This window comes from Octopus bimaculoides, chromosome 1 (assembly GCF_046866305.1).
Source record: "Octopus bimaculoides isolate indiv1 chromosome 1, ASM4686630v1, whole genome shotgun sequence".
Taxonomy (NCBI): Eukaryota; Metazoa; Mollusca; class Cephalopoda; order Octopoda; family Octopodidae; genus Octopus; species Octopus bimaculoides.
This window is the reverse complement of record NC_142928.1, coordinates 184,751,280-184,766,805: the sequence shown is the minus strand read 5'-3', so window position 1 is coordinate 184,766,805 and position 15,526 is coordinate 184,751,280. Positions and strand designations below refer to the sequence as shown.

At 41.5% G+C, this 15,526-nt stretch overlaps 1 protein-coding gene across 1 annotated transcript in view; it reads right to left on the bottom strand.

The window, feature by feature from the left end:
- LOC106879309 (spliceosome associated factor 3, U4/U6 recycling protein) overlaps positions 1–15,526 on the bottom strand; it is a 53,078-nt gene that overhangs the window by 12,645 nt on the left and 24,907 nt on the right. Inside the window, exons 15-17 of the mRNA XM_089363821.1 lie at positions 7,926–8,054; positions 6,486–6,621; positions 3,416–3,534 (exon numbers count right to left, since the gene is read on the bottom strand). Of these exons, the coding sequence (XP_089219947.1) occupies positions 3,416–3,534; positions 6,486–6,621; positions 7,926–8,054 (384 nt within the window). The remainder of the gene's footprint in view (positions 1–3,415; positions 3,535–6,485; positions 6,622–7,925; positions 8,055–15,526) is intronic.

Here is a 15,526-nt window from a genome sequence, read left to right as displayed (position 1 = left end):
AGAGTGTACTGGGTGCTTTTAGACAACACTAGCATGGGTACGTTTTTTATGTGGCACAAGTACTTATGAACCAACAAGATTAGGGATGCTGGGTTGGAGAGGGTTGCGAGGGACAAACCTGTATGCAATGGCAACCGTGCTTTTACTTCATTTTAATGTCCACTTTTCTATGCTTGGACAGGCCAGACGAATAAATGGTAAGGCAGAGTTTTTCTACAGCTGGACATCCTGTTGCCAACCCATAACCATTTCCAAGCGATGTAATAATTTCTTAGTCTATCAAATAATTTAACAGCTTGGACATGTTTTATGTGGGGAACTGAAAATAACTGACACCTTTTAAGAAGCCAATAGTTCATAAAACGAAAATGACAAAACTGAAAGATCGAAGGCAATGAAGGGAAACCTAATGGCTGAACAATTTTTATTACATGCAAATAATTCAAACATTTGATGGTTGTAGTAGAACTCTTAACATTCCTATAACACACACACACACATATATATTGGGTTGGTGCATAATTATTGTGACTTTTTTTCAACAAAATTTATTCAGCAAAAACAATAGCAATATTTAACCAAAACATCTTGAAATGACGGTCTGACCATCTGCCAAGAAAATGGGAAGCAGTAATTGAAGTAGATGGTGAATATGCTCCGGAATAATCATTTAAAGACGTTTTTGTTACATGTTGTTATTGTTTTTGTTGAATAAAATTTGTTGAAAAAAAGCTGCAATAATTATGCACCAACCCTATATATATATATATATATATATATATATATATATATATATATATATATATATATGAAATTAATAAAGCCAGATGAAATACTGCAAAGCATTTCGCCCAGCATGCAAACGTTTCTGCCAGCTCGCTGCCTTAAAATATTCTTTTCTACTCTAGGCACAAGGCCTGAAATTTTGTGGTAGGGGGCCAGTCAATTACATCAACCCCAGTATGCAACAGGTACTTAATTTATCGACCCCAAAAGGATGAAAGGCAAAGTCGACCTCGGCGGAATTTGAACTCAGAACGTAATGGCAGACGAAATACTGCTAAGCATTTTGCCCGGCATGCTAACGTTTCTGCCAGCTCACCCGCCTTAATGTACATCAAATATTACAAACAAAAAGAAAAAATATTTTACCCTGATCGTTTAGTAGTTCATTCATAATATAGTTTATAGGCAAGCTGTTTCTTCCATCAGAAACAACATACCCAGATGTATGTGAATTTCATCAAAACATGTACCAAGTTAACTGCCTCATTTTGTTCCTCAAACAAATTAGTTTGTTGGGTGGTCATGCTAATTAAAACTCAATGAGAAAGGTTGAAAAAAAATACTCATCAAGCCTTACATTAAATCCTGAAAGTATTTTTAGACCAACAATGCTGGCAAAAGGTTTGGTATCTGACCATTCCTCAGGTAAAATTTCAGGTATGTCAAGACAGCGAGCTGGCAGAAACATCAGCATGCCGGGTGAAATGCTTATCAGTATTTCTGAGTTCAAATTCCACCGAAGTCAACTTTGCCTTTCATCCTTTCAGGGTTGGACTGGCCCCACCCCTCCCAAAAAATTTTGGCCCTTGTGCCTAGAGTAGAAAAAATATTTTAGGCATGTCACTTGTTGAAAAATTGGATCAAACTCACAAGTTAGACATCAAGTATACCCAGAATAAATAAATATATCTCTCAGATTGTCATCTCCAAAGCCTTATCGACCATTAATTCATTGATCAAATCATCAAACAAATTATTACTCAAACACTGATTAATGACCACTTTGTAAAAAAAACATTGCAATAAATAAAAGGCAGAAAGTGGAAAAAATTTGTAAAAATTCAGAAACTTGTGGGTTGTTAATAAAAATTACAGAATGCACCACATTTGATGGCATATAACACACTTTTTTCCTAAGAATATGTTTTTAAAAAAAAAATCAACCTAGGCCCTATATGCAAAGCTGAGTCTCCCACAAGCTAATCTAGTCTCTGACAGTCATTACTATAGACCAGTTTGATGATAAAGATTTTTCTGACTTCAATGATAACTAAAGTTTTTTTTTTGTGTGTGTTTTGGTTATGTTCAACTGTAGTAAAAGCTTTTTATAAAATGAACTGTGCTTTGTTTTTTCCCTACATGTTTTATTACTGTAATTATTTTAGATATTTTTACTGTCATCATTTCTTACTTTATGCTCAGTCATATTGCTAGTTTTTTATATATAGCAATGTTTTTCTGCTGTAGCTAAAGTACTTCATTAATGCTTTAAATATACTGCTTTAAATATTACATGCTTAAATGTCTTAAAAACCTTTTCATCATGATTATGCATTGCTGAAATAGGGGCGCCTCTGTATCTTTTTATGCCATCAAATGTAGTTTTCTCCCTTAGATTAGAGGGTTACTTCAAAACGAACATAAACAAGGGTGATTTGATTCAAGAAGTTTCATGCAGTAAAGAACTGACAGATAAATAAGAGTTTGTGTGGATTCATGTTGTGAATGATGTTTAGAGTTAAATAAATGGAAAAAGATCAATGAATGATCCTTTCTACTAGAGGCAGCACAAGGCCTGAAATTTGAGGGGAGGGGAATAGTCAACCACATCGACCCCAGTACTTCACTGGTACTTAACCCATTAAGCCCCAGACTACTTAAATTTCTGAATATTACTTTAAAATTTTTACAGATGATTGAAAATAGGTTAAAATGAAAAAAATAATTATTAAAATTCCTTTACTTCAAGTAGAAATGGAAATACTTGGTGTCCTATAAATAGGACACTGAGACAATGTGATATAGCTTATTTAATGTTCTCATTTAGTGTCCTATTTATAGGACAGTGGGACTTAATGGGTTAATGTATCGACCCTGAAAGGATGAAAGGCAAAGTCGACCTTGGCAGAATTTGATCTGTGAATGTAGTGACAGGTGAAATACTACTAAGCATTTCGTCCAGCATGCTAATGATTCTGCCAGCTTTCTGCTTTAAAGACCAATGAATAATAGAAGAGTGCTGTAGTTTGCTTGAAATATTGTGATAAAGTAAAATAATAAAATAGTGAAAGACAGAAAGCTTGTTACAATGTTTAAAGGAAAACGTCTAATAACTTTTATGTATTTCAGGCACAAACTCCCATCATCAGAAGTAAAACAGTCAAGAAATGTTAGTCTATACAATACTGGCCCTGTTGATCAACAATCATGTAGACATATAACATATCCAGTATTGTAAAGAGTTACGTTTCTTGACTGGTTTATTTCTGAGGAGGGGCCTTTCTGCTTGAAATATATGCATTGTAAGAAGCTCTCTATCTTCACTACTTAATTATTTTAGCATTAAGTGGTGTTTATCTGCCAATTAATAATTTAGGTATTTATAAGATTAGCTGAGCCCAAAACTTACCTTTGAAAATATTTCTTCCAGATTATCTTCATCCAAATCATAGCTGATGTTACTCACAAAGACTGTGCGATCTTGTTTGCTAGATTCAAACTTAGGGGTAAATCCAGGTGGAGGTTTCTCTGTAATGGTAAAGTAATTCAAACAAATTCTGACTTAAGCAAACACATATATTACTCTTTTACTTGTTTCAGTCATTTGACTGCAGCCATGCTGGAGCACCGCCTTTTAGTCGAGCTAATCGACCCCAGGACTTATTCTTTGTAAGCCTAGTACTTATTCTATCGGTCTCTTTTTGCCAAACCGCTAAGTTACGGGGACGTAAACACACCAGCATCGGTTTTCAAGCGATGGTGGGGAGACAAACACACAAACACACATACATATATATATATATATATATACATATATACGACAGGCTTCTTTCAGTTTCCGTCTACCAAATCCACTCACAAGGCTTTGGTTGGCCCGAGGCTATAGTAGAAGACACTTGCCTAAGGTGCCACGCAGTGGGACTGAACCCGGAACCATGTGGTTGGTAAGCAAGCTACTTACCACACAGCCACTCCTGCGCCTATATATACATATATAATATATATTCAGAGACCAGAAACTAAAGTCCTAAACAAAACACATTATCCTATCAACTACAGTACAAAGGTGGCTGTGTAGCATCTGTGTTGGTACCATATAAAGAGCACCAGTGCCAGCACCAAGTAAAAGAGCATCTGTCAGCCCACACAAAAACCAGTCATGCCAGCATCATGTAAAAATCACCCAGTACCCTCTGTAAAGTGGTTGGCATCAGGAAGGGCATCTGGCCATAGAAACCATAACAAAACAGACAACTGGAGCCTGATGCAGTTCTCCAACATGCCAGCTCCTGTCAAACCAATCAGCATGGAAAACAGACATTAAATGATGATAATAAAGGTGGGATCTTTTTTAAAACGGGGGCCACATTTTTCATTAACGAAACACTTTGAAACTTGGAACACTGGTAGAATGTGTCATATAAAACATCTTTTTCTCTTAGTCTTCTTTAAAAAAAAAAGAAATCCATAACTTATTCCACGTTAAAGTTGTCGTATTTCTGTAATTTCAACCAATCACTGACGTCCATTCAGCCGATATACATTAAGTGCCGACTACATAAACAAACGATTCTGAAACAATTAACCCTAACCCTAACCCTAAGGTTAGGGTTAGGGTTAAAGCAAATTTAAAATGAAAAAAGCAAATAAAACGAAGGTATGGAGATTAAATACGCTTTACATCGCTTAATCAGCCAAAGGAGTAAATGTAAACAACTGAATACTTGTCAGTGACTGGTTGAAATTATCGAAATAAGACAATTTTTTACATGAAATAAATTCGAATACAAAAATATTTTTCTGTTCTATAACACAAAATAGATAAGTATATGAAGTTTGAAAGTCTTTCCATACCAAAAACACTACGTAAAACATTAATGAAAAATGTGGCCCCCGTTTTAAAATAGATCCTAAAGGTGATTAAAAAACCCAAAACCCATGTGGTGGTGGTGGTAGTAGCAGTAGATCATCCAAATGAATCAACAGAATTACATTTCCATATGTCTTTTTAAATTGTCGATACTATCTGTTGGTCACAACTCCTGACAGGTCAAAAAAATGAACTTAGAATGCACAGAGCTGGAATGGACACTGCAAGAAAGTTCATCAGATGCTCTAAGAATTCTATCAATACACCACCTTTCTCTTTCTTTATTGATCTCAAAAGGATGAAAAGTAAAATTAACTCTGGCAGGAATTGAACTCATACTGCAGAGACTCAGTGTATCACAAGGCTCTTTCACTACATACATGTCTCTCCACCTGTTGTCTTCCCTTAATATCTTTCCAATTGTCAAATAAGATGTTGAACAATGACATGATCTTCATCAAAACTCCATGAATAAAGCTCCATGAATAAAGCTCCATGATATATCAAAAAATACTGCAGAAGGTAAAATTATAGCCATTTTTTTATGGTTTATTCAAAAGGAAAGACAATACCCATTTGTACTTTGTACCAGTGTATTTTGACACTAAAGAGAGGAATACAGGAAATTATTCTTAGTTGGATGCTTGCAAAAGAGTAATATCTGATGGAGACATCCATGGATAAGGGGTTTATGCTAAATTGTCTGGTAGATTAAATTTAGCATGTTGATAAGATCTCAAAATCAGTATGTAATTTGGGTTCCAAGTTTAACGATATAAGAAACAAGGTTTAAGATTCTCAATCACAAATGGATGCCAATAACTCTGGCTATCATCATTATCGTCATTGTTTTTCCATGTTTGCATGAGTCTGATGGAAGTATATTGAGGCAGATTTTCTACAGCAAGAGGCCATTCCTGTCACTAACCCTCACCTGTTTCCAAGCAAGGTAAGGTTTGCCCCATGACCAAACATGTTTTTGCAGAATATTGGAAATGAATGACACTGCTTGTATGACAGTGACACTCATTTACAACTTATATGATATCAACATAAGGAGTCACACACACACACATACACATACACCAACACTCACATTACAGGCTGACAAGGCTTCTTTTGTCGGCTCAGAGCAATAGTAGAAGACACTTGTCCAAGGTGCCACGCAGCGGGACTGAACTAATAATTATGGCTATGTTGTTGGGAAGCAAGCTTCTTAACCACATAGCCACATCAGTGCCCAATTACATCAAATCAGGAGTTCAAATCTTGCTAAAACAAGGTAAATTTCCAAGAAAGACACAGCTATTTCATGGAAAAGTCATCAGTGAAATTAGAAATTAGTTTAGCCCCAAATCAGCCCTATTTGAGAAGATCTACCACTAAAAACATTCCATTAATGATTATCCACTCATTTTATATATATATCCAGAATACATTATCCAATGTGTTCATATTTTAAAAGTGATATGAAGGAGATGTGGCTGTGATTTTTAGCAGGACAAGTGACCACATAGAGCTACTTCAGCTAGAGTAATTAGCATAGGAGGAAAAAAAATTCAACACGAAAGAAAAAACAAAATTTTAAAAAGCCAACAGGTAATCTTACCAGTTTTAACTTTTTTGGCAGATGTAGGGCCTTCAGGGTCAGGTTGCCTTGGTGTCACCTCTCCAACAAGAGCAGGAACCACTGGTATCTTAAAACCATCTTTATCTGTAATGTTTACTTGTTGTTGTTCATGAAGCTGGAAATAAATGGAGCAATGCAAGAGGAAGATCAATACATACATACATACATACATATATATATGATAGATAAATAAATAGACAAATGCTTACATACACAGAGAGACAGAAAATGTGTGTGTGTATGGATGTATACACATACACACACATCATCGTTTAACGTCTGCTTTCCATGCTAGCATGGGTTGGACGATTTGACTGAGGACTGGAAAGCCAGAAGGCTGCACCAGGCTTCAATCTGATCTGGCAGAGTTTCTACAGTTGGTTCCTTCCACTGTTAGGTAGTGACACTTCTGCACACAGCTCTCCTCATCCATACATATGTGTGTGTGTGGTGTTAGTCTCCTTAGCTTGATATTGTGTGACAGTTGTAAGTGTCCTTTGTTTCCAATCTTCCACGAATTCATATCTAACCATGGGGAAATATCAGCCGAGCTGGAAACAGGTGAGGGTTGGTGACAGGAAGAGTATCTGGCCATAGAAAATCCACCTCAACAAATTTCACTGGACTCATACAAGCATGTAAAAGTTGATGTTAAAATAATAATGATCACCATGATACTGATTGTCGCCATTTTGCCTTTCATTGAGTCAGTATATCTTGGACTACTTTATCCAATGTGTCCTTCCTTTTATTAAGACACTGGATGTCAAAACAATGTTGATGCTAATATACATTTCTACAGTGTTGAGTGATAGTGTAGACGCTTTCTTGTTGTGTGTTAACTCCATGACAACGGAAGTCATGGTAGAAATGGTGGTGTAACGGCCAAAACTACTGCTTTTATACTATTATGGTGACAAAGTCTCAAACTTAGTTGGAAATATTTACATGAAGAGTCTAACAGACCTATCAGATTTCTTGAAATTTGAACGGTGGCCTCTAATTATCAATTCTGTGAGTGGTAGTGGATATTTATATCAACTGGTACACCACAAACAGGTACAAAACCACAGCAGGTCGGGCTGCGTATGTGTTATGTCTCAACGCTACTGCTATTTAGCACCTTTGGATGATCTCTACACAACTGCTACTTGACTGCTACTCAACAGCCTACTACGGCCAGACTACCTCTATTTATATGTCTTGGGAGATCTTACTTCTTTGCCTGGGGGCGTCGACACAACAGTATGTTTCCGTTATATGTTTCAAAGCATGTACACACTGCATGTAAATTTATTACAACCGATGTTATGGGGTTAGCAACAGATGTGAATCAAACAAAGCATGAAAGAGACAACAACGAGGTTAAACATCCAAAACAAAGCCAAAAAAAGCAAAAAACAAAAAAAAAAAGCTTACCTTTCGTTTCGTTGTCGTACTACTGTCCCCCGGCCTCTCATGGGAACCAATTGGTTTACGCACAACCTTCTTAATGTTGCGGTCATTCAACCGTTTCTGGTCTTTCATCATCTGTTCTTTCTCTTTAGCCTACAACAGTAATAAACTGTCAGAATGACCCTGTCACAACACCCAATTCTCATATTATTGATTTCATACGTAAAACATAAATTTATTATTGTTGTTATACAGATTATTAAGAACAGGTATGGCTGTATGATTAAGACATTTGCTTTTCAACCACACGGGTTTGGGTTCACTTTCAGACAGTGTGTCACCTTGGACTGGTGTTTTCTACTATAGCCTCAGATCAACCAAAGCCTTGTGAGTAGATTTGGTATTTGGAAACTGAAAGAAGCCCATTGTCGTTTGTCATTTAATGTCCACTTTCCATGCTAGCATGGGTTGGATGATTTGACTGAGGACTGTATATATATATAAATTGTAATTGAACCAAATTCGATGACTGACACCTGTGCCAGTGGATTACTAACAGCACCGTCCGAGCAGGATCATTGCCAGAGCAGCTGCCTGGTTTCCATGCCGGTGGCACGTAAATAGCACCATTTGAGCATGATCGTTACCAGTGTCACCTTACTAGCACTTGTGCTGGTGGCATGTGAAAAAACATTCGAGCAAGGTCATTGCCAGTGCTACTGGACTGGCTCCTGTGCAGATGGCACGTAAAAAACACCATTTGAGCAAGGCCATTGCCAGTAATGCCCAACTGGCCCTCGTGCCGGCGGCACGTAAAAGCACCCACTACACTCTCGGAGTGGTTTGCGTTAGGAAGGGCATCCAGCTGTAGAAACTCTGCCAGATCAGATTGGAGCCTGGTGCAACCATCTGGTTCGCCAGTCCTCAGTCAAATCGTCCAACCCATGCTAGCATGGAAAGCAGATGTTAAACGATAATGGTGATGATGATTACATGATAGTTGTAAACAAGTGTCACTGCCATACAAACAGTGTTATTCATTTCCAATATTCTGGGTGAACATGTCCGGTCATGGGGAAATATTCCCTTGCTTGGAAACATGAAAACTGCTAAGAGTAATGGCATCCAAGGGTAGAAAATTTAACTCAATCAACTCTGTACAACCCATGCAAAGTGAATGTTAAAATGATGAGAATGATGATGATTAGTCAAATGAGAAAGAGCAGTCCCTGTTAGTCATTTATAAAGGATCTTCATTAGTAGAGGGTGGGGTGAGAAATAGGGAGAAAGAACTCACGAGTCACGGGCTATTTTCAAACTGAAGATCTATTCCAAATGCTTTACAAGAGTGGATTATGCAAATCCACAAGCAATTGCTGTGGATTAACATAATCCACAGCTGGTGGTGAAAAACTAAACTGGCTAAAAACTGTACAATTCCATCTAAATAATTTCACTCATGACAAGAAATTGTTGATCTGTGTATGACAGAAGACACTTATATGAAGTGCTACAGTGGGATTGAAACTGGAACCATGTAATTGCAAAGCAAACATTTTAACTACCTGATCATACTTGGCGATGTTAGACAGTTAAAATTACTGTCTCTGTGGCCATAACTGTAACCTTTCCTACAGCTATTATTGTTATGCTTTCTGGATATATAATATTAGCCAGTGTTGACTATCACGACTGGTTCTAATTGCTAGCAACACAAGGCTCAACCAACAACAAAATACTAACTTCAACAATATATAAAATTTGTCCAAATTTGCAAAAGGACATACAATTTTAACCTGAGTCTAGCAAAGAAAAACATGAAATATGTGTATGTATGTGTGTGTGTGTTTGTATGTGCAACTATTAATTCAGACAATTTATCTCTCTCCTCATTCCTTTCCGTAGGATAGCGTAAGATCAAAATGTCAAGGACTCTTCTATTTTTCTGAACAATCAGTTAATACACCTTGTTTGTTGTTCCTTCACCTATCTCTATTTTTTTGCATCATTTTGAACTCACTTTCTTTCTATATATATATAATCAAAATTGAACCAAATTCAATGACTGGCACCTGTGCCAGTGGAGCACTAACAGCACCATCCAAGCGTGATCATTGTCAGAGCAGCTGTCTGGCTTCCGTGCTGGTAGCACATAAAAAACACCATTTGAGCGTGGCCGTTGCCAGTACTGCCTGACTCGTGCCAGTGGCACGTAAAAGCACCCACTACATTCTCGGAGTGGTTAGCATTAGGAAGGGCATCCAGCTGTAGAAACGTTGCCAGATCAGGTTGGAGCCTGGTGCAGCCATCTGGTTCGCCAGTCCTCAGTCAAATCGTCCAACCCATGCTAGCATGGAAAGCGGACGTCTATATATATATATATATATATATATATATACATATATATATATATATATATATATATACATATATACATATATATATATATATACATATATATATATATATACATATATATATATATATACATACATATATATACATATATATATACATATATATATATATATACATATATATATATATATATATACATATATATATGGGAGAATATACAAAAAATAACAGACGAGGACAGGTGGTGTAAATAACAAAAGTATATATTAGTATGACGCTCGGGAATACGGAAAGTCTTTGACGTTTCGAGCTACGCTCTTCAACAGAAAGAATACGGAGACAAGGAGAAAAACACGGAGAAAAAAAATTGAATAGTGTTCAGTCAACGGTCAATCATAATAATGGCCGATCATAACAATGGCTGACCGGAAGTTAGAAATTCTTATTTCAGGAGAGCTAAGAAAGGGGGAGATAACAAACGGTGATCGGGAACGAGGGGCTGTGTGTGGGAGGTAGACTGCTGGTGATCTTGACATATGTAGTGTGAAAATGGGGAAGGGAGAAAGGGAGAAAGTAGTTGGTCACTTGTAGTGTGTGCCTGGTGTGATGCGAGGGTATTGGTGTGGTGTGCTTGGTGTGATGTGAGGGTATTGGTGTGGTGTGATGTGAGGGGGTTGGGAGGTGGGGAAGGCATGGGTGGAGTGTGGGGTAGAGGTAGGGGTCTGTGGGTAGGGTGGGGTATGTGGGTAGGGGTGGGTGGTGGGTGTAAGGAATTGGATGGGGTGGAGTGGGAAGGTAGAGTAGGAGTGTGTTGGGGTGTGGTGGGATGAGCTTATGAGGGGGTGTTGACGAGGAGGGAGAAGGGGAAGGTGGATGTAAGAGAGGGGGAAAGATGGGTATGGGAGGGGAGAGGAAGAGAGGAGAGAGGGTGGGTATAAGAGAGGGGGAAGGTGGGTATGGGGGAGAAAGAGGGGAAGGTGGGTATAGGGGGAGAAAGAGAGGAAGAGAAAGAGAGTGAGAGAGAGGGAAGAGGGGTATGGGGGGGGAGAAAGAAAGGAAGAGAAAGAGAGTGAGAGAGAGGGGAAGAGAGTGAGAGAGTAAGAGAGTAAGAGTGTAGAGAGTAGGAGAGTAAGAGTGTAGAGAGTAAGAGTGAGAGAGGGGGGAGTACGAGGGAAGAGAGTGAGAGAGAGTAAGAGAGAGGAGAGAAAGAGTAGGGGTGAAGAGAAGTGGGAGTGGAGAGAAGTATGAAGAGAGGTGAAGAGACATACAAAGAAGTAGGAGTCGGAGCAGGAGGTGGGGGAGGGGAGAGATGGGTGGTAGGAGGGAGGGTGGGGGAGAGAGACAGGAGGAGGGGGTTAGATGAAGAGTGGAGGGGAGTTGAGCCCATGTGGCGCAAAGGAGCGAAGATAGAAGATTAATCCCTGTTCACGGCGCAAACGGGAGTCCGGATGGCCCCTGTGCATGGACAATCCAAACACAGACAGGTGTTGCCGCAAGGAGTGGCCGGCAGAACGGAAGTGGCGTGACACCGGGGTGTCATTGCCGACGTTGATATCTCGGAGGTGTTCCGCGAATCGGTCGGCCAGGCGGCGCCCCGTTTGTCCGATGTACAGGGATTGGCAGAGAGAGCAGGAGAGGCAATATATGATGTTGGTAGACGTGCAGGTGAAGGAGTCGGTGATGCGATAGGGTCGGTGATGGGTGCTGGTGAGGAGGGTGGTGTTGGAGAGGTAAGGGCAAGTGCGGCAGCGTGGGCGGGAGCAGGGGAACGAGTCAGGTTGGGAGGTTGGGTTGGGGAAGAAGTTGTGGACCAAGAGGTCCCGTAGGTTGTGGGCTCGTTTGAAGGAGGGGAGGGGTCGATTAGGGAAGATGTGGGAGGTGGAGGGGTCGGACTGGAGGCGCCGAAAAGCTCGGAGAATGGAGCGTTGGAGGGGTAGGGTGGTGGGATGGTAGGTGAGGGGAAAAGGGAGGCGGGAAACGGCAGGGCGGGTTTGGGGGGAGAGAGCAGATGCACGGTCCACAGAACGTGCTCTGGCAAGGGCGGTGTGGATGGTGGTGGGTGGATATCCACGCAGGCTAAAGTGGTGAGCCATGAGTTGAGACTGAGTCTCAAAGTCATGGCTGTCGCTACAAAGTCTGCGTAGACAGAGGAATTGGGAATAGGGGATGGAAAGTTTTGTGTGTCTAGGGTGGGAGGAGGAGAAGTTGAGATAGGAGTGTGAGTCTGTGTGTTTGTAGTGGATGGAGGTGCTAAGGGCGGAGTGGAGGATGCTGACCGAAATGTCGAGAAAGGGGACAGAGGTGTCAGAGACAGTACAGGAGAAGTGGAGGGCAGGATGGAAAGATTGAACGAAAGAGAGGAACGAGTCAAGATGTTCGCGGGAGAGAGAGGTGGCACCGATACAGTCGTCGATATACCGACCGTATAGTTCGGGAGTGGGACCAGTGAAACTGGAGAATATTTGGGCCTCAACATAACCAACGAAGAGGTTCGCGTAGTTGGGGCCCATTCTCGTCCCCATGGCCACTCCCGAGACTTGCTGGTAGATATCTCCCGCGAACGAGAAGCAGTTGAGAGATAGGACAAGTTCGGCCAGACGAATGAGTGTGGAGGTGTCGGGTTGTGGGTTGGGGCGTTGGTCTAGAAAAAACTTCAGGGCACGCAGCCCCTCGTCGTGGGGGATCACTGTATAGAGGCTCTGGATGTCTAGAGTGAAGAGAAGCTTAGAAGGGCCGGGAGGGAAAGAGAAAGAGTTGAATAGACGAAGCGCGTGGTTAGTGTCATGAATGTGGGAAGGGAGAGAAGCCACTAGGGGGGCGAGGACACGGTCTAGGTATTTTGAGATAAGCTCGGTGGGGCAGTTGCAGGCGGAGACGATGGGGCGGCCAGGGTTGTTCGGTTTATGGATCTTGGGGAGGAAGTAAATGGTGGGGGTGCGTGGGGTGCGAACAATAAGGTTGGAGGCGGTGGCGGGGAGACGGGAGGAGAGGATGAGGTCATGGATAGTGGAGGACACAGTCTGTTGGTAGCTGGGCGTGGGGTCGGAGGGCAGAGGGCGGTAGAATGAGGTATCTCGAAGTTGACGGAGAGCTTCGGCCTCGTAGAGGTCCGCGCGCCATACTACCACGGCTCCACCCTTATCAGCCGGTTTTATGATGATGTCCGTGCGGCGTCGGAGGGATCGAAGGGCCGAGAGTTCGGCTGGGGAGATGTTGAGTCGAGATGGACGCCTGGAAAAGTTAAACCGGCCCACAGCGCGTTGGCAGGCGCCCGCGAAAAGATCAACTGCCTGGAACTGGCCAGGAGCAGGCGTCCACTGGGATGGTCGTCGGCCCAGGTCAGTGAAGCAGTCCTCGTTGGGTGCGGGTGGTGTGTTATGGAAAAGCGCACCCAACCTAACGCGGCGCACAAAGCTGTGGACATCAGCACGGGTTTGAAATTCCTTGCAGGATGGAGTGAGTGGGATGAAGCGCAGACCCCTATTGAGGACGGAGCGCTCCGCCTCAGAGAGAGGAAGATCTGGGGGAATGGTAACGACAGGCTGAAGTAGAGAAGGGGTGGGTGGAATAGAAGTAGGAGGGGATGAAGTAGGGTTAGGAGGGGCGGTCGGGATGGTGGAGGGCTGGGAGGGAGGGGGTGGAGTGTGTGTGGGAGAGGCAGGGTGGTTGGGTGTGGGTGGGGAATGCACATCAGGGAGGGAGAAGGGTGGTGGAGGGGATGGGGTAGTGGCATCGGGTGTAGAGGAATGGAGGAGTGAGTGAAGTTTGCGGAGCTTAGTGTCGGTAAGAAATGCATGAAAGAGATGATTAAGTTGAATGATAAAGCGCAATGTATTGTGAGCATGGGAGGGTGACAGAGAGGAGAAAAATATGGAAAAGGCTGGAGGAAGAAGGCGGTCGATAGTGTGGATTTTAGAGAGATTGGAGCGAATGGTGGCCCGCATAAGGCGGTAGGATGTGGTGCGGAGTATGGGTAGAATGGTGGTAGAAGAGTGGAGAGTGGGGTGGAAACGGAGGTGGAAACCCTTAGGGATGAGGCGGTGATGTAAGCAGCGACTGAGAAACGTAATATGACTAGAGAAACGAGTCTTCTTGAATATGAGTAAGGAGAGTCGTATAGTAGGTTGAAAGTATAGAGAGGGAAGTGTGCGGAGGTATAGTTTTAGGCGGTTGTGGAGAGTGAGTTGGAAAGATTTGTAGTCAGGCATGATGGAACAAGAGAGAAAAGAAAATTAGACGTGGGAAGGAGAATTACAAAAGGTGTGGTGGAAAAAAAACAAGCGTGATGAGAAAATTGGACGTGGAAAAAAGGAAAAAAAAGAAAAAAAGGGGAAAAAAACTGGAAAAAAAACTTTTTTAACAAGGTGTGGGGGGAAAAATAAAGGCATGAGGAGAAAAAACGAAAAAGGGGTTGTGAGAAGAAAATATATGCGAGGTGGGAGAAAAAAACAAAGCAAAAAGGAAGATGGGACAATAGGGAGAAATGGGGGTGACAGGGAGAGAAGAAACGAGAGGAGAAAGAAAGGGAGGGAGAAGAATACAAAGTAATAGGTGCAGATTAGAGAAGGACAGATTAGGAACATCCAGAGTACGAAGAGACGGTAGGTGAAGGAAAGTAAGGTAAAAAAGGATGATAAAGAAGGTTTACAAAAGTGGAAAAGTTCAAAAGTTTTTTGGACGTCGTGGTATATTGAAGCGATTTCCAATCGGAAGATGGGTCCAGTGTAATCCGTGGGTAGGAGACGTGCAGCCGGAGGGTATAAAGTTCAGAATCAAACAGTCCAGATCCAGAAGGAAAGAAGGTAGAATCCAAAAGTTGGTAGTGTGTGATGAGAGGAGACAGGATTAGCTGGTGCGACCACGTGAGCGTGTATTATATGTGGGAGAATATACAAAAAATAACAACAGACGAGGACAGGTGGTGTAAATAACAAAAGTATATATTAGTATGACGCTCGGAATACGGAAAGTCTTTGACGTTTCGAGCTACGCTCTTCAACAGAAAGAATACGGAGACAAGGAGAAAAACACGGAGAAAAAAAATTGAATAGTGTTCAGTCAACGGTCAATCATAATAATGGCCGATCATAACAATGGCTGACCGGAAGTTAGAAATTCTTATTTCAGGAGAGCTAAGAAAGGGGGAGATAACAAACGGTGATCGGGAACGAGGGGCTGTGTGTGGGAGGTAGAACTGCTGGTGATCTTGACGTATGTAGTGTGAAAATGGGGGAAGGGAGAAAGGGAGAAAGTAGTTGGTCAGTTGT